The 19,783-nt window shown below is 29.9% G+C and overlaps 2 protein-coding genes across 3 annotated transcripts in view; both read right to left on the bottom strand.

Moving 5' to 3' along the window:
• NFAT (NFAT nuclear factor) overlaps positions 1 to 10,503 on the bottom strand; it is a 98,363-nt gene extending 87,860 nt beyond the window's left edge. The window contains exon 1 of one of the 2 annotated variants that reach the window (XM_067276227.1): positions 10,376 to 10,503. The gene's annotated coding sequence lies outside the window, so the exon portion shown is untranslated. The remainder of the gene's footprint in view (positions 1 to 10,375) is intronic. The other variant, XM_067276229.1, reaches the window with a different exon arrangement.
• Positions 10,504 to 10,543: 40 nt separating this feature from the next.
• LOC136980182 (ATPase WRNIP1-like) overlaps positions 10,544 to 19,783 on the bottom strand; it is a 34,321-nt gene continuing 25,081 nt past the window's right edge. The window contains exon 8 of the mRNA XM_067276237.1: positions 10,544 to 10,862. Within this exon, the coding sequence (XP_067132338.1) occupies positions 10,602 to 10,862 (261 nt within the window). The 3' untranslated portion in view covers positions 10,544 to 10,601. The remainder of the gene's footprint in view (positions 10,863 to 19,783) is intronic.

Genomic DNA, 19,783 nt, shown 5'->3' with positions numbered 1-19,783 from the left:
GATAATTATATTTATATATGGTTTGGAGCTATATATTAGCATTCGAAACATTACTTCCCCAAATTTTGTCTCCAATAAACAAAATCATTTGCACTTTGTATACTGGATAACATGAATGGAATCACTCTTTTTTTCTAAGAACTAACCGCTTTATAATAGTAAAATTTTTAAATATTTTACCTTATTATTATTATTTAAATACATTTAAACGTTACATATAAATAGGAATTTCAGAAATGACTTTATAAAGAGAAATTCTTTGTTTAGTAGAATAAAAGTGAAATTAAAATTACTGACATTTTAAACGAAAAACAGAAACTTTATCTCTCTCCATAATCAACGACAAGGTAAAAACTGATAAGAATTATATTAGTAGTTATTTCGTAAGGCTGTATATCAGTTAACGTGTTTATATTAGAACAAGTTTCGATTTCGGTAAATTACGTAACCGGACTTTTGTGTACCTTTTAACATTGGCCTAATGAAATTCATTGACCAAAAACGACGACCGGAAATTAGTTAGACGTCAATCAAACGGATCAAATCAATTTTCGTTTACGTTCCTTCGAGTGGTTTCCTCTACTACAAAATAAATCCGGCAACGAGTTGCGTAACTTTCCGGGCAAAATAGTTAAAATTACGTGTGGCGTCATCTGTTATGAAATTTTATTTTAAAAAGTTTTACTACTATTAATTAGTATAAAATCATAAAAAAGCTTAACTTTGAGGATAGAGATGAGTTTTATAATTAAAAAAAACAAAACAATTGTAAACACTAATAACGAGTAAAGTCTTCTCCCGAGCTATTACACGAGCTCCCCTATATTTCCCCCACCCCTTGATCCGTAACCACCAAAATTTAATGGCATCAACCGCCAATACACCAACCTTCCTGCAGAATTTCAGAAATTTTCCACAGAAGGAACAGGGATGCTTCAAAGTGGGTGAACAAAATAGTGCCCCCCACAGACATCCATGCATACAGAAAAAACTCCCCCATTTTTTTCATTTCTCGACATTTCAAGATCTCGAGTCCAAAAATGTAAAAGTCTTGGGGGGGGGTCATTTTTTTGACCGAGGTGCCATACTTTCCTTCTGTTATATATAGATGTACAATCAGAAAAATAAAAAATAACAATAATAAATAAAAGAAATATGAAAAAAGGAAGAAAATTCATACTTTTACCGCACTGATAAGAAATAAAGTTATTTAAATTAATATTGTGATTAATTTTATATTCATGTGTTCACAGAAGCAAAATGCTTTATTCTTTCAAAAACTGACACAGAAATTTCTGTTTTCTTTATCTAAGTATTTATTTTATACTAAGTAAATGACTTTTGACCTTTTTTTTTAATTAATTAAACTGCTTATTTCAACAGCATAATTTTAATAATTTAAAATCAACGAACTAGAACATAATTTATTTTTATTATTATTTTTAATATTAAAATGTGTCTATTTCATGCAACGATGAGTAATCTTTTCTGGACGATGGCTGCGTACATTTTTTCTCAGAGTTGCAGTCTTTAAACCTCCTGAGTACCCGTACCAACATACTCCGAAATAGCGAGTATACTAGGTACTAAAATAATATATGATATGCAAAGCAGTAGTATATAGTTTATTCTCGTGTTTTCACTAATCGAGTTTAATTTGAGTGTTCTTCGCCACGAATATCGGCTTAATTCGGGTTGCATAATGGTACGAGACGGCAAACGAAAATGAAATTTCGGTCCCAAAGCCACGGAGATCGCAGGTTGCTCATGACTGATTAATAATGAATTTAAAATTCTTATTAATGGTAGCCTAAATGAGTAATTAAATATTTGATATGGAAAAAGTCTGAAAAATAAAATAATAAATATTTCAAAAATTAAGACAGATAAATAAAAGTGTGGGAGGAAATTGAAATGTAATATGTCACTTACTTCTCAGATATTAAATAATATTTTGTATTAATAAAGATAAGATTTCTGTACATTGTAACGGCCTCTTCGATTTCCTAATTGGATCACGAGTCAAAGGATACCGTGGTTCTAATTACTAAATATTTCTTACATAACATAAACATAACAAAGATGGTGTGGAAAGATAAGCTTTGGCGAGAAGAATACTTTTGTTCCTTCATTAGATTAGATTTCTCCTTTCTCTGCATCCGATAATCTTAGTACTTGCTTATAAGGTTTTTTAAATCGTATGATAAAGTGTCAGTTTGAAAAAGAACATCCCTTGTATAAAAATATAAATCTAAACGAATTAAAAATGAACGAGGAATGTATAATCGTTGAAATCTACGGGTAGATCTAACGTAAAATAGCAAATTGTTCATTCTTGACGTTTCCGGTAGCGAAACGTCATTCAACAACGTGTCGCGGAAATGAGTACGACACATTTGTTTCCGTGTCCGTAAACAGTCGCGGTATTCCGTTGTAATGAGAACCAACCCTTAACTGCTTCCTGGACGCTGCGGAAATGATTCGATCTTCCTGGACGGTGTGGAAATGGCTTCCATTTTATCAGGAAGGGCTAGGTTTGAATCGTGCTTCTATTTCCTGACCAATTAAATTCAATATAGATGGAAAAAAAAAGAGAATTGAAAACGCCGAAGGAAAAAACGTTAATCTAATTGCTATAGCAAAAATTCGTAAAATGATTGAGTGCAATTTTCAAATTACAAACCTATTTGCACTGTCATCCGTTATATGTCTGTCCTTCGTTAATCTCGAGAACGGAGTTAGATAGATGAAAACCGAGACCAGATAAGGAAAGCTCATTTTTAAATTATGATTAAATATTGAAGCCCGGTATTGTACGATAAGTAATTGCTCGTTGTCCAATAATATTAAACTTAATAATGATAGTTTGAGGGATATATTGATAACGATATTTAAAAAGTTCTGTAGATTCTCAAGAGCACACTTAATAATTGGATGGCCGAGGTGATTAAGGCCTATATGACTTGGATTTCGGTTCTAACTAACACGACCATATGACCCTAGTTATAACACAACACACACACACAATGCATTAGGCAAAAAGAATAGTTTAAAACAAAAATAGCAATGAATAAGTAAGAACTCAAAGCAATAAATAAAACGATGAGGGAATTTATGTAAATTTGTGTACTGTACATGGATGAAAAATAGATAAGAGATGGGAAATTTACTAAAGTTTACTTCGGAACCATTTGAAGTACGTTTCAATAAACGCTAAAGTCTGAATTTTCGATAAAGTTGGTACATACCAGTTGATTCGTGTTTTTTTTTTTTTTTTAACTCTTTCCGCCCTGTGGGCACTAAGAGGGCCTCTTTTAGTAGGCCCATTATGGGTTTGGCCAGGCCCACAATGGGGCGACAGGGTGGTGAGGGACGGGGCCCGACATATCCGAACGGACCACCCCCCGAAAAATTCCTGGGGATTTTTCGACCCGTTCGGATTCGATCCCGGGTCCCCCAGAGCGGTAGGCTGCCACCTTGACCGCTCGGCCATCCGGCCACAGTTGATTCGTGTTAATCGACATTTGCTTTCAATTCTCGTCTTACGTCGTCCAAAAGTGAAATTCAAAAATATAGCCTAATGTATGTATGTTGTCTTCATATTTATTGCAATAAAATCAATTGTAAACCAAACCGTGTCAAGTATCCCAGGAAATTGTCACGAATGATAAAGAACTGATTGCAATGACGGCTGAGAGTTATCCAATTATTCTGTAAACAGTTTTGTATTTTAGAAGAAAAAATTAATAAGTACTCCGACGTGTAGTTTGTTCATTCTTTGTTTTGCCATTTATGTACAGTACTAACTAGCAGATGTGCTCGGCGTTGCTCGGGCAAAAAATAATAACAAATATTATTATTAAATTCTTTCGTACTTCTAACCCTTCTATTATATTATAATATTTGATTTATATAACTACAAATGTTATCTTAGGTAGGAGTTCAAAACACCTAGTGCCTAATGACCCGCATTTTTTAAAATTCTTTAAATTGTGTACAGTAGAGGAATAAAGAATTTTGAAAATGTGTTAGGTAAGGGTATATCATGTCAATAATCTAAGATAACCTTTGTAGTTATGTAAATCGAATACTATAATACAGTCATATCTCGGTACTCGAACGTTTCGGAGCCCGAACAAATCGGTATTCGACCAAAAATTTCGAAAAAAAATGCCCCTGTTCCCGAACAAAATTTTGGTACTCGAACGGGAAAGCCCGCCAAGTCGACCCCGACGCCGACGCCACGGCGGCGGCGTCAGTTACGAGACAGTCCAGTTAGGCCTAAATTTATTTAAATTATTTAATTAAAATTCCAATTATTAAATTTAGCAAGAAATGGCGCTTAACGCCTAACTCTAGTACCAAATTATCTTAAATTATTAATATTACTATAGCCATTTGCTAGCCCGATAATACGGCAGTTGTTGGTCTTTACGAGACAGTCATTGTTTGGCATGCACATTAACTTACGCTGTGCTATATTTTTTGAATTAGCATCCTTTTCTTTTGATTTATTAGCCCTTAAACATGGGTCCCAAGAAGAATAAAAGTGAAAGTGGTCAAGTGAAAAGGAAAACAGTGAGAATAACAATCGAACTGAAAAAAGAAATCATTGCTAAACACGAAAATGGAATGCGTGTTTCGGATCTTGCTGTCAAATATTCTATGGCTAAGTCGACGATATCGACTATTTTAAAGAATAAAGAAACAATAAAAAACATACTAGCGAATCAACTGGGGATTGGAACGCATTAATCTATTTTACATTATTTGTAATGGGAAAAAATGATTTGGAGTTCGAACATATTGGTACTCGAACCTCTTTCTGGAACGGATTATGTTCGAATACCAAGGTACCACTGTATAATAAATATCTAAACGAAAATCATATAAAGAGTTTGGGTTTTTTAGCCTACTATTGTCAACTTAAGCACGATATTCGAACGGTACGAAATGTCACAATTTCAGTGGTCAAGTAGATATCAATTGAAAATGAGGTATCTTAAAATTTTTTCAGATTTAATTTTTTTCTCTACCTCTTAAGAAAGTCCATTCACAACCGAATATCAAATGGTCATGTGACAACGAATCAAATTTTGCAAAAAACGGAGCAAATATTTAAACTCGGCACCCTTGAAAACCGCTTAAATCACATATTTTGTGAGGTCGGTAACCTCGTATTTTAGATTTTCCAATTCCAATGCCACTATACCGCTGGTCAGATAAAAAGAAGGGCCGTTGAGGAAGGGGGTCGAAGTAATTTGAGCAAAAGTAGTCGTTGACCATCTCCTGGAAGAAAGGATGGTCAATCGCTACCAATTAATACTGGTCTACTATTAATATTTGAAAAGTGATCCGTGTTCACTTTCAAGGATGGCTTCGCAGGTGATCGAGTTGTTAACCTTAATGTCCGAAAGACTTCGTATGACTTGATAAAATAAAAAAAAATCTAGTAAAACTGTGAGAATAATTGCTTTTATAATATACCTACGCAAAAACACCTTATCTCGCTGAGAATTATTTATTAACCGTAACGAACGTTTTCAACCTTTGGTTAAAGGTTGAAAACGTTCGTTACGGTTAATAAATAATTCTCACTGTCAGTGAGATAAGGTGTTTTTGCGTGGGTTAAGAAGCATCTAGCCGGGTATTAAGTGTTTTATAATAAAGTGTTTATATTTTTGCAACAGATTGTATAAATTATGTGGAAAGTACAATACGTTCTCGCAAATATCGCGTTTATAGAAAAATTATTGCAATTTGAAAAATAGATTGTAGATCAATAAATTTCGACTATTGTCCGTCTGTTTGTTTGACTGTCTGTCCTTTTTAAATCTCGAGAATGGAGTTAGCTACATCAAAGAGGAGACCGGACGTAGAATGTTTAAGGGTTGGAATGGATGTAACGTTACTTCGATTCAAAATTTTCTCCTGGACGAAGTTAGAGAGCAATAGAGTCGTGCCGGTCATCTAACAGGGAATATATGATACACAGGAGCAAAACCACCACTAAAAAATTGAGAAACTTGTGACGAAAAGTTACAGGCGGTATTGTGACGAAGTCACAATAAACAATCTCTCGTCAGAATTAGTTTGGTTCATTTGGTTACTGCAACGCGACACGCGAGCGATCTGCCAGGGAGATGCATCCCAGAAAAACTTTTATGGGAAGCTGGACCCTATTTAGATGAAGAGAACCCGTAAAACTCCGCGTGGCCAGCCCGTTTGCCATGCCCGAACCCACGACTAACCAACTACTAGAGTTTGGTGGTTTTATGCACTCGGCTACTGGAGGACGCTTATTAGAATTAAGAAAGTACCGTTAAGAAATGAAAAAATTCGAGTCGTTAGATGTGGAAAATTAAATACTTACAGATTTTTCACAGGGTAACACTTTCGATTGCATGCAAGAAAGTGCTATATGCTACCTGTCGCAGTAATTACATAGCAAGTCTATTTCGCGTTATATCATTTTCGCAGTAATTAAGTGAATATAATATATATATATGTTAAAATTATATCCTTTTTCATAAGAATTATATTTAGTTTATTATTTTGTTAAATTTTTTGTCAGTAGATGGCGCTACGCCCAAAGCGACAAATCGAATGTAGATAGAAATTAATTGACTTACAGATATCCAATAGATATTTTGGAGTGGGATTTCGGCATTATCTAAGTTAGAGGTATATAAACGTAACTGCGGAGTTTCGTAGCAATTAGTCGAATGGCCTAAGAGTGCATAGCGAACAAACAAACATTCATATATATATATATAGATGGAGATATTATTTTTAAATTCATAATAATATATGACCTCGGCAGTAACTCGTAAGTTATAGGAAGTGATTCTGCATATGTTTCGCAAGCTGTCAGCTCCAGCATTATTACAGATACCGCAGTGTGATCTTGTCCAGAAAATCGAATAATTGTGAAGTCCGTTGAATAAAATTCTTTATTCGTTAAATGTTATAGACGTTTTTATTTACCTTTCTGTATCCATAAGTATTGGGGTACGGAGGTACTATCCGTATATAATTGAATTCTTTGATTGTTACAATTCGCACGACCAATTCAAGTGCATCTGATACAGCGAAGATTTCTGCCCGAAAGATTTTGCCCATGTATTTTGGCCACTTAAGCAAACATATTGAAGATAGTGCCAGACTTTTTAACGTATAGAATGTGATCATCATCCAGGATACCGCTCCCGAGAAATTTCTGGAATTCTGTGCCCGGATCCAATCTGGGTCCTCCAGAAGCAGGCTAACGCCTTTACTGCCTCAGCCAGCCTTCATCTGATATCAGTAACCTGTTCACAAATGTTTCATCAACTCTTGGTAACTTCAAAACATCATTATAAAACTAAAATTATTGTTCGTGTCCTGTTCATCATATCCTTGAATCTTTGTAATGAAGATCTTCGTGTAAGATTCTGCAAACGCTATTCTCAATATCAAGTATGACAGTGTGTCTTCTATTTCACTTATGCGAAATACTGCGACTAAAGGCACGTCACCAAACCGAAGTCAGAAACTTCGTTTTGTAGCTACGATAGACTGTTTTTATAAACGTCTTTACTACCGAAATTCAATGTCTCATAGTCAATACTCCATCTCACTTGAATTCCAAAGTACGCTGAAAGTAACGGAAAGTCACCATTACAACGATATCTAGAGGGTGACTTGAGAACTAATTTTAAAAGCCTTCAAGTTTTTATGGCACATCCTGTTGTAGATAAGTCTACTTTTTATGCCGTTTTTTTACTATGGAATTGACACTATTCCAAGATGTTAAAATTATACAAGACATTAATATTTGGTCACGTTCTGGCACTTCTACATAATTTCATTACACAATTTGTTGCTATCTCGCGCAAAATATTTTTAGGTAATATATTTAGAACAACTATTAAAAATAAGATTAGTTTACAAAGTTTTTTTTTAAATTGAATTCTAATAAATATTCGATTATCTATACAACTTCTTTGAAAACATTAAGTGTGTATTAATCTAATTATATTCCTTTGGTTGTTCGAAAATCAATTATTTCTGATATTAACAGTTTCTAATGTAAAATGCTGTTATAAACTAATTGATTAAGATCCACATTTTATTTTTATTCAACCGTGAGAAAAAGCGATACTATTACGAGCACGCAGGAAACAGATGGATTTCAAGTGGAAATAGCCTTTCCATTCTATCAACTAATTTCGTTTACTTACAAAAAAAACTCCGATGTGAGAAAATTAAAATGAGTATTATAGCAATACTTTTGTATAAATCATAGTTCTTTTTGACTGAAAGCATTTTATTATTTTGTGTGTGTGTGTGTGTGTGTGTGTGTGTGTCACGTATTTAATTGGATTTCTTACGAATGGAATCGTGTGAAAATGGCCGACTTGTGCCATCGATTTGAAATTTAAGTTCAGATCTAGAATTAATCTTTTTAAAATTACTACTTTATACGTTTTTGAAGAATCTAAACTCATGTAAATTCGTTAAAAACGATCTAAATTTACACACAAAATAAAAACAACAGAATCAAACTCATCTGATATTGATTTCGAAATCGGCATAAGTGCCATTTTATTCGAGACAACTCAGGTCAAACGTTAAAGTATTTGTTCTTAAAGTGAAATTTAATGCACTTCCAGCTAATAGTTCATTTCGCAGGGTAAAAGTACATAGTAGTATACTAAATTTGCTGCTTAACTTAACGCATCGCTGTCACTATGCATTCGAAATGAAACGTCAAACGTATCGAATACACAGGTTTTATTGTTTTTAAAATATCATTTTATGTAAATATTTAATTCCTTTATATATTTTAAAAATATATACATATTTACTCATTAGATAAAAATAATTTATCATCAACTATTTGATATTAGTAACATAAAAACTATTCCACAATTTTTATCTGCCGTTTCAATCGGTCAACGAATCTAAATTACAGAATCGCAATAGAAATTAGAAACATGAAATTAACAATTGAATTAAATATGATATTAAAAGTATAAATTTATTAATAAATATTAATTCCTTATATTTTTTTTTATCCGGTTATCCGGTAAAAAATTATTTATTAGAGCGAATATAAAGTACTGTATTTTGATAACAGTCTGCCAGGTGTTATAAGGAAATAAATGAAGTATTGATAAAAATCAGTGAATTAAAAGTAAAAAAAGTTAGCAATTTTTCTGGTTACTTTCACCAGAGATCGATCATTTCAAAGTTTGTAGACATCAACAACCATCATTCAGTAATTTAATTCGCTATTTTATTTAACCATTTACTTTAAGACGACGGTTTCAAATGTGCTGACCTATGGAATCTGATGTAATTTGAATACGCAAAACTAAAAAGGAAACTATTAAAAATCTAGAATTAAGTTAACTTTCAGAATTTAAATTATACTGAAGTGTTTTTAAAATAAATTCATATTGGCAACTTGACCTTAGGACTTCTTCACTTATTTTCACCATATTATTTACAGCAAGTCGCCTCAATGTCTAGCCTTAAAAAAATCTAATGAAAATTATCACATGATTAAAAATATCAATTTTAATTCCGCATTTTTTATGAATCAAAACGTGAAATTCTATACAAAGCTGTTTAAAATCTTTCAGTATTAAAACCTTAAAACTTATTTTTAAAAAAATTCTTTTTCAGATTTCAAAAACAAAAATATCGATAAAAAGTTCTATTTATAAAGAAATATAAACAAATATTGTTTTCGACAGAAAACTTGTTTTTCTTCTGATAAAGAAAATCACACAAACATTAAAATTAATCATAAAAGGGCAAAGAGAAATGTAAGTAAATATCATTTCTGAGGAGATAAGATGCTACAAATGAACCATTGTTTAAAAATTTTTTTTACTAATTCTCTCAAAACTCGAACCAAATAATGTATATTATACAAAATTAGGTCTTAAGATTATTATTTAGATAAATGAAAGGGTCTAAATTTAGAGTTTCAAGGTCGTCGTCACGACGGATGAAGGGAGACGAGGCCAGAAGGACTACGAGAGGGAGGAATGGGGAATATCATCATTGCAGTCAGATCTGCCACGTGTGTTGGCAACCTGCCAACTCACCTGCAATCGTATCGAAGTTAAAGATATGCCCCGCAGTCAGATAAGTTCGACAACGTCAACCGGCATAAATCGACTGTGGTAAAAACAGCGAGTGATTTCCGTACAGTTAAACGTAACAGGCGAAATATGCAACAATCGGTAAAAAGTTTTAAATTACTTTAAATCCGTACAAATAATAATGGTATATTCAACGAGGAATACAAATACAGCGAAAGAAAATTTATGATAATTACAGCGTATATTTCTTAATTTGTATCGTTAAAAATTATACTTACTAAATGCACGCCTCGAAAACTAAGGACGAGAAATGGATGACTTTGAACAGATCGCTCTCACAGGCTGAAATAAAATGAAGTGGTATCTAAACGACAAATGCGCCCCCTACGGGACAAAGTTCTTGTAACATTGACTAATACCAAACACACAGGTCGACCACGTGAAAATCTCGGCAATAATTTTATTTACATTAAAACGTATGTACACGTAGAAACGAAAGATCCGTTAAGCACTTTCGTAGAAGAACTTTAAATGACCAAGGCTCTCCGGTAAATAACTTGTGGAGTCGGCGTTATACATTTTATATCCTTTACTGCAGCCCATTTCTTTCATGAGTTTAGTTGGAGCGTTGCATAAATGGAGCGGAACGGGGGGATGGGCTCCTTTTTGATTTCTAACATGCTCTGCCGCTCTTTCGTAAGCTTCGTAGGAATGGCGAGATTTGGGTGCTTTGGCTAAGTAAGTGGCGCAGTGAGCCAAATTGATCTGAAAAAGAAGCGAAAATATAATGTAATTAATCGATTTCTTTACGGTAAATTATTATTATAATAATAGAAGCTGCTTAATATTGAATGTGTCATCAGAATTAACAAGATTATATGAAATATTCGTAGAGCAGGGAGGAATATTGATTTTTTATTCTATTGTCTGAGTAATCTGAAATCATAGTTTGGGACTGTGAACTTTAAAATATTGTTCTCAAATAAGCTTTTGTTCTTTGCCCTTCTTGTTATACAATTACGCGTGTTTAATTTAAACACGTGATTTTTACACACTTTATAAGAGACAATTATAAATTAAATAAAATAATCAAATTCAGAGTTTTAAAATTTAATAAAATTAGTTTTCATGATATATACTTTATTTAATTTTACAATTTCTTACGGAGTATCAATGCCAAGTAATAATTTATATCAGAAAAATTATATAAAGAAAATGTAAACTCCCATACATTAATTAGAAAAAAAATTAAATATTTAGAACAATTGAATATTGTAAAAGTTATAAGAAGATTGTGCTTTAATATTTTTTGAATATAAAGTTAAAAAATGAGAAAGAAAAGAAAAAAACAAAATTACCTATCAGTTTTCTATATATAGATTTTTATATACTAATGATAATAAAATCTGAAGAGACAGATAAACAACAAAAAAAATAATTGCTGAAAAACATATTATTTTGCTATTTCAAAACAAAAAAAAAAAGTCATAGCTGACAAGAAGAAAATTTATTATTTTACGAACATTTAAGTTTTATTCATTTTGTCGTTAAGTATTAAAATAAGACAATTTTCGTGTAATAAAATAAATAATACATTTTTAAAAGATTTCCAAGGTTACCTTTTTGTTTTCATGACAATGAAACTTATTTTAAAACTATTTTCTAATAATATTTTATATTAAGTCATTAAATGAATAGTATGACAAATGATGATATAAAATCAATACTATTGTATTTAATAACAGTTCATATTGCAAAAGCTGATATAAGTTTCAACCATATGCGGGTTTTGCATCAAATAAACTATTTCAAACTATTTCAATTTATTATTCTTTAAAAATGGAATAATGTTTGACATAAAATATTTTCAATAAAAATCAATATGAAATATATTACATTTTACAAAAAGAAATCATTATAATTAATTATTCTGTTTGTTTTTAATATCTAATACTTTAAAATGGCATATCATCTGATGCAAGATTTCATATAAAAAAACACATAGCAAATATCTAATAAATATTTTAAAAACTAATTCTCTTAGAATAATCATACTTTTTCGAACTGGAATTTATATCCTACCAATTTGATATTACCACGAATTTAAAATACAAAACTATAATATATTATTATAAAATAATATAACTCTAAAATAAAAAATTATGGTGCTTTATAAAAGCATGTTACTTGTTGGGCCGCAATTTACAAAACTTGTAGACTTATAAATTTCCACTGTTGTCTGTTTGTCTGTATTTCTCTAATCTTGAGAATAGAGTTAGACAAATAAAAGAACAAAAACCTTAGGGGCCGAAAGCCCCAATTCACTATATATGAACTTTCAATGCAAACTGGAAGTCACATTGTTTCAATTCAAAACTTTTTCCTTGAAAGCAGTTAATAGATGACTGGCATGACTCCATTGCTAACAGAAAAGTATGCTGTATGGGGGCAAGACTATACTACTAATAATTTAAAGTGGATAGCACATATTTTAAATTAATTAAATTAAGAATATAATTAAAAATTGCTGTCCGGCATTGTGAAAATATCACAATAAATAATTGCTTGTTTTAGAGTACATTTTTGAGTTCTTTAATATTAATAAAAATACAGATAAGTAATACTTTTGTGTGTTAATTTGCTACACTTAATTCAATGGTGATGTTATTTCCAGATTTATTACACAAAAGAAATTATTTTAATATTGTCCTTGGTGTAATAAGTCTGGAAATAAAATCACCATTTTAATATTCTTATTTCATTTCATAAAATGACTATTATTTATATGTTTTTATCATCACCAAAGAATTAATTAAAAATTATAGTGAACTGAATTGAAAAAGCAGGGAATGTATAGTGAAAGTTAGATGTGGTTCATCAAATATTTTATCCCTTATTAAATTTTTTTTAAATCCAAATAGATTATGGATTATTTTGACTAAATCTATTGTTATTAAAATCCTTATTAAATATTGCTAAATATACTATATCTTGTTATATATAAAACTTATTAAATAATAATTATTCTTAAAGATAAACTAAATAAAACATCTAAATTTATATTTTAAAAATTACAAAAATGTCACGAATATACAAAAAACTTCGATTTCATTTTCATTTTCTGTCATATCAACACAAAAAACAATTTTCCCATATGAAGAGGTCTTTTTATTGGAGGCTCCATCCCCACAATAAAATGCAAATTTCGATAAAAATTCAATTTTTATCGAAATTTACTTTGAATTCAAAATATTCAATTGTCAATAAACCAAAGTTAAATTTATTATCGTTATTATATTAATTTTTAATAAATGTAATGTATAGAATTAATTTAACATTAAATTTTGTATTTTTTAGATATTTTTCATGTCTATATGAACATTTTTAAATCAAAAAATTATTACTTTAAAAAGAATATCTGTTTAGTTAACAGATTTAATTAATTTTTCCCAACTTTGCAATGTTTTCTTTTTCATTTTAAAGATAAAATATATTAAATATACATATTTGTTAGAAATTTAATGATAAAATTATAATAATAGTCAATTTGTTATTAGAAATTTTAAAAAGAAAAATTCAAGAATGCTTAGGATAATATAATTAAAATATCAGTAATTGAGGCATGTGTTTATGAGTAAATTTTGAGTTATTCACTTTCCCATCTTTGATGTTTTCACTGTTTTGCTTCATCTAATTCACATCTCTACTCTAAATAATAACCTTATGTTTCTAATTTTATTTGGAATTAAACACTTGAAAGTTGCGTTATGTTTTTAATTATCGCTTATAATCATTGTGTAGAATTTCTTTTGACACACTTAAACAGTAACTTTTTGATTCCTTTAAGTTTGAATTCATTTGGATAAAATTATTTAGTTAACTTTATTTATGATTTTTATTACACTTCATAGCATATAGTAAAATATTTGAAATTGTACAATGTAAAACATTTTACTTTAATTAATAAAAATAGGATTGAATGGCTTTATAAAGTATAATCAAAGCTTGCTTATTTCCATCAACATATTAGATTATATATATTTTTTTTGAGGAGGATGAAGTTTCTTTCCACTCAAAGAGCACTAAGAGGTAAACAAGTATATATTTATATTTGTCAATATATATTTTTCAGAGGTATATAGTATGTACAGTGTGTCATTTTTGGCATACCTATTTTACATTAAAATAACAAGTAAACTATTTGGTTATATATTTATTTCAATAACTGTCCAGTTTCTTTAGACATTTGGAAACATAAGTAATGGATTACATTTTGAAAATTATATCATCCAAATACCCACCTTCTATTGAAATACAGTAGAGCAGCGATTATCTGAATCAATTGGGAATTGGGGTTGTTTGGAAAATCGATTTTTCGGATAACTGATTAGGTACAAAAAATATATTAACCTATCCCACGTTGAAATTCGTTCAAATCCTGGCATGTCCTTAACTACCCTCTCATTGTCGCACCAGTGCTGCCAGCTAAAACACGCACACCAACAAAAATAATATTGGAGTAGCCCAAGACATAGCCAAATATTGCAGCGCCACGACACTAGTGGAAATTTAAATTTGCCAACTGAAAAACTTTCGGTTAATTGACATTTTGGTTGATCGATATTCGGATAATCGATGCTCTACTGTACACTGCTGCAATCTGTCAATGCCATCAAGCTGAGCGATGTGCACTCCACACCAAAGCTGCTTTTACTTGTGCAATATTTTGTGGTGCTCACATTGTTTTGAAATTGTGCAATTTATAAATTTATATTCTGCACTAACCCATAAGCATGCCACTAAATCACTCACACATGAATGGTTCTTCACAACAGACCATTTGTTGGGTTTACTTTATCGTTGAGAATTGGCCTCTCCACTACTATCACACTCGTCACCAAACTGTTTCCAAAAGTTCTCTAAATCAATTCTATGGAAAATAGCTGCATTGAGACAGGTTCTTCTTATGTTATGTAATGTTGTGTCTGGCCAATCAAAAAAACTGTTATTTAGGACATAATAAAAAATGCCTTTTTTGACTAGCCAGATGAAACATAATGTAAGTTTGTAACATGGCATTTGCCAGGAAACCACTTCAGGAACAACCATGTTACTACATTGGAATCAAACTCAAGTGGACATGATGAAAGAATCTAATGTTCAGCCAATCAAAACTATCTTATCACTTTATGCCTGCACAGGAATAACAGGAGGGAAAAAATAGCAAAAAGCATGTTAAAAAAAATCTAAACATTGAATTAGAAAAATATCCCATTTTTCTTAGGGAAAACGATTATAAAAATGCTGATACTTGATTGGCTAACTGAACACTTGACATAACATGATTGAATTCCCTTCAATAACCTTGATGTGATATAATGTAACAAGTGTCCATCTGAACACAGATTTAGTTTAATAAACTCTTCAAATAATGTACATTGTATACCTGAAGAACATATATTGAAAATAAGTTTTTCAAATAATTTTTTGATATATATATTACAAAGCTTTTTATTTAGTTAAATATAATATGTATAACTAACTAACTAAAACAACTTATTTTCTTTTATTTACAGAGTTATAAATCAATGTATAAGTTTTATGAGAGTAAAAACACAAAAATATAAATAGCCTATCATTAATATAAGAAAAAATGTTTGAAATATGTAAGATCCAAAGTTATCTTTTCTGTAATAGATGGTTACACTTTATAGATTTAGAATTCTTTTAATAGAATTTTTCCATTATTTCATTTAATATAAAAATGTTATTACAATGAAACATTAATTGATATAAAACAGAAGCATACAACTGGTCTTAAACAAATTAATTTTGTTATAATAGGAAATTCTTTTAAATTTATAATTTCATTTATTTGTATTTATGAAGGAATTATCTTTACATAAAATTATTAATAAATGAAATAATTACTTATCACACCACACTCACTTACAAAAATACATACTCAGAACTAATGTACGGTGTTAGAGGCTATGCACATCTTTAAATCTTCCATCTCAACCACGTGCATAAATTTTAAAGAGGAGATGGTTTTGTCATTGGCCTGGCTCTTGCCAGGCCAATGACAAAACCAGCACGCTCTAGCCGCTCATTGTATCTGGGCAGGCCGACACGTTGTGCATGTATGATGTAATTTTTTTGTAAATCATTCGTACTCAAGATCAAACTCTTAGTTAACGACATTCGTTAATCGAATTTCCATCTAATAACCATTATGAACCTGAAACAGAGCCCAGAAGGGGTTCGAAAACGTTCATTTTTTCGATCACACCGTATATTAGTTCTGAGTACGTATTTTTATTAATAAATGAGAAAAGAGTAGTTATATTATTCATAATTTTTAACACAATATTTACTTATTAAATGAAGACTGATATCTGCTTTTCATATCAACAAATAATGTATGGTACTCGATTAAAACATTTTTCTGTAGCTCAATAAAGTAGTAAATATTATTATTATTCCCCATAGCATATTTAAAACTTTATAATAAAAACTTTTTTATGTAATATAAAATAAATTAGCTTGAAATTTTCTGTAATGTATTTTGAATTATAAAAATTCAAAATTTTTTAAAACAAAGAATTATATCTTTGTTTCATTTAATGTGAATATTTTCATATTTTGATACAAAAACATAAATATCAGATAAAATTATCAAAAACTTTCTATTTACAGAACCCAATAAAAATAACCTATACTGTACCATTAAAATAAATCTTTGATCTTATCTTCTAACCTTTACAATAAGTTGTTTTTGTTTACACAGAAATTTACTTATATCTTAAATTTTTATAGCTTGAAAAACCAACACAAACATCTCTATAAATAAAATGTTATTGAGTTATAGCAATTTTATGAAACATCTTAATTATTTTTCTTGTAATAAAATTTGCAAGTTGATTACAAGAAAAAATGAATGGCAAAAGATTAAAATATACAAACATTATTAACATATTGAGAGGCTGATTTGTATGAATAATTGCTATTTCATATTGATTTTTAGCCTAGATACATATAATAAGTATTTATATCATTTCAATTCTTATTTTTATATTGTATATTTTCAGTTTATTACTTTTTCTTGTAAATTTAATATTTAGCATTCTTATTCTTATATAAACAAATATAATAATAAGAATGCTGAACATTGAACTCTAAATTCTATTCAATGAATTTTTCAATGTCTTACGTAAACATCACTAAATAAGACTAAATTATCAACCAAAATAAATTACCAAATCTAAAATGAGCTATCTATTATAAACAGAATATTATATTGATAAAGAATATAAAATAGTTTATTGCTTATTATCTAATAAAATTATATAAATATCCTATTATAATATAATAGGTGTTGTGAAAAATAAATTTAAGCAGGTTCAAACATAACAATTCAAACTTGTAAGAAAGAATTTCAACTTTCACTCTTGATATATATACACCTATCCCTTGATTTGCATGATACTCAATTTGCACGGTTTTGCTTTTATGCAGTTATTTAAAAACTGCATCTCAAAAACTTTTTTGTTTTCATTTAAAGAAAACAAGTTTTTGAGACAGCTGTTTGTAGCCGTTCATGGGTTATTCTCGTGCACATCTGTCTAGAAACCCGTCTTTCCCTGAAATTTGTATCAGTTACCGCAAATACTCAAATACATCACGATTTTTTTCAAAAATCGATCCAATACACTATCTCTATAGATAGGGACCAAAAAAATGGTCCAAAACATAAACTTCTATTGGGTGTAAAATTACAAAACTTGCTGAGGTCATAAACAACATCCAATAGAATGTAAATAAGCATTGTTTGAATTATTTCAAGCAACGAAATGTTACATCTCATTTTACATGGTTTCGGTTTGCACGATTTTTCTAGGAACGTATCTACCATGTAAATCGAGGGACGAGTGTATATAATAGTAATTCAATTCATTATGAATATGAATGAGATGAGAGAAATAACTTTAAAAATAGAAAAATGTCGTTTTTATCTTTAATCTCTAATAATCTTTAGATTCCATTTAATAAGCTATCATCAGAATCTGAAGAGAGTTTATTAAAATTTTCTAGTCAAAATGCTGTCTACATTAATATCAACTTAAAAAATAAATTTCAGTTTATCGTCATTTAGAACTGATGAAGACTATATAAAATTAATTTTTGTAACAACACTTCAAAGCAAATCTTTTATCTCTGATGATGACAAGTATCAGTATAAACAATTAGAGAAAGTTGAAGAAAACACAAACTAAAAGAAAAACACTTTAAATTTGACTTGATTATATAGATAATGTCATTAAACTATGACTAAAAAATATTATCATCATGTTTACAGAATCTTTGTAGTTTATTAAAATTTCAATAATGAAGAAGTGAAAAATTTATGATATTCATTGATGTAAAAATATGATATACAGATGACAACTTGTTAAAATCAATAACCAAATTGGAAATCAAACAAGTGCTTACTTCAATATGACAATAGCTCAAACCATATGGTTCTCTACTCTTATATATCAAAAAAAACATTCTTATATCAAAAAACATAAACAAGAAGAAATTTAATTCATAATTTCCTGTTCATATAAAAACTTCTAATCTGAATGTTCTTGTTTATGTGACTAAATGTAGGTTTAGCACTTCTTGCAATGTTAGACAATTAAGCATAATTTATACTGGTAAGTTTGAACATGTCCTATGAGAGAAGAAACTATTCTACATATTAATTGTATTGAAAATAAGTGTTGTTCTGTAATGAAACTCATTGCAATTCTATCAATACATTTTGAGAAATATAAATGTATATTGTGTTAGTATTTCCTAGAATAAGAATGGAGTCAATATGCCAGATCCTGAATGTGTATCATTCTACTACCATAGCTGAGCAACAAAAATTCTTCAAAGCGTAATGTTTAAATTTTCAAAAATCTTCAAAAATTCAAATATTGTGTTATAGTCTATGAACATTGTGTGACTTTTTTTAATATAATCTCATATTTCTTATAAAATTCTTAGAAAGTTCGTTTATATTATAAAGAAAAGAAAGTTCATTTATATTATAAGAGTTTAAATATGTCTTACAGTTTTCTATTGGCCATTGACAAATCAGGTGAGGCCATGACATAAATTCAGAAGAAAAAAAAATGCTTGCACTCATGTGGAACTATTCCATTCCAGAACTTTCTACAGATCAAACTCTGCTTTTGCTTTTGTTTTGTGCACTAAATTATTTTGCAATTAAAAGTTAAGGTAGATGTTTACTTAGGTGGACTGGATGGCAGCACTTCTGGAATCTCAACAACACAAGTGGTTTGATAGTTAATGTAGGTGTTGCTGTCTTAAGTTTACAAGATTTGTTACATTGTATGGTTTCTAGAATATGGCCGTACCATTCAGTGGAGTGCTGTCCATGGAAGCTGCAAAAGTGCCGTTTCCCTGTATTTTCTAAAATATAAATACACATTGTGAGATTATTTTCATATTTTAACATACTTTGAATTAATTAAAATTAATATTTTATTATGACCACATTGTTGCAATTAACTGATTGCCGCTGCCTTCCAGCGGCAATCAGTTAACAGAGAAACATCACTTTCCTATCATCAAATGTCACGGCATGCCACTGATACCATTTTATATTTTAGGTACAGGTTATTTAATTA

The sequence above is a fragment of the Centruroides vittatus genome, unplaced genomic scaffold (assembly GCF_030686945.1).
Source record: "Centruroides vittatus isolate TY-2023 unplaced genomic scaffold, ASM3068694v2 contig_680, whole genome shotgun sequence".
Taxonomy (NCBI): domain Eukaryota; kingdom Metazoa; phylum Arthropoda; class Arachnida; order Scorpiones; family Buthidae; genus Centruroides; species Centruroides vittatus.
The sequence above is the reverse complement of the archived record's forward strand: the minus strand, read 5'-3'. Positions and strand labels throughout refer to the sequence as shown.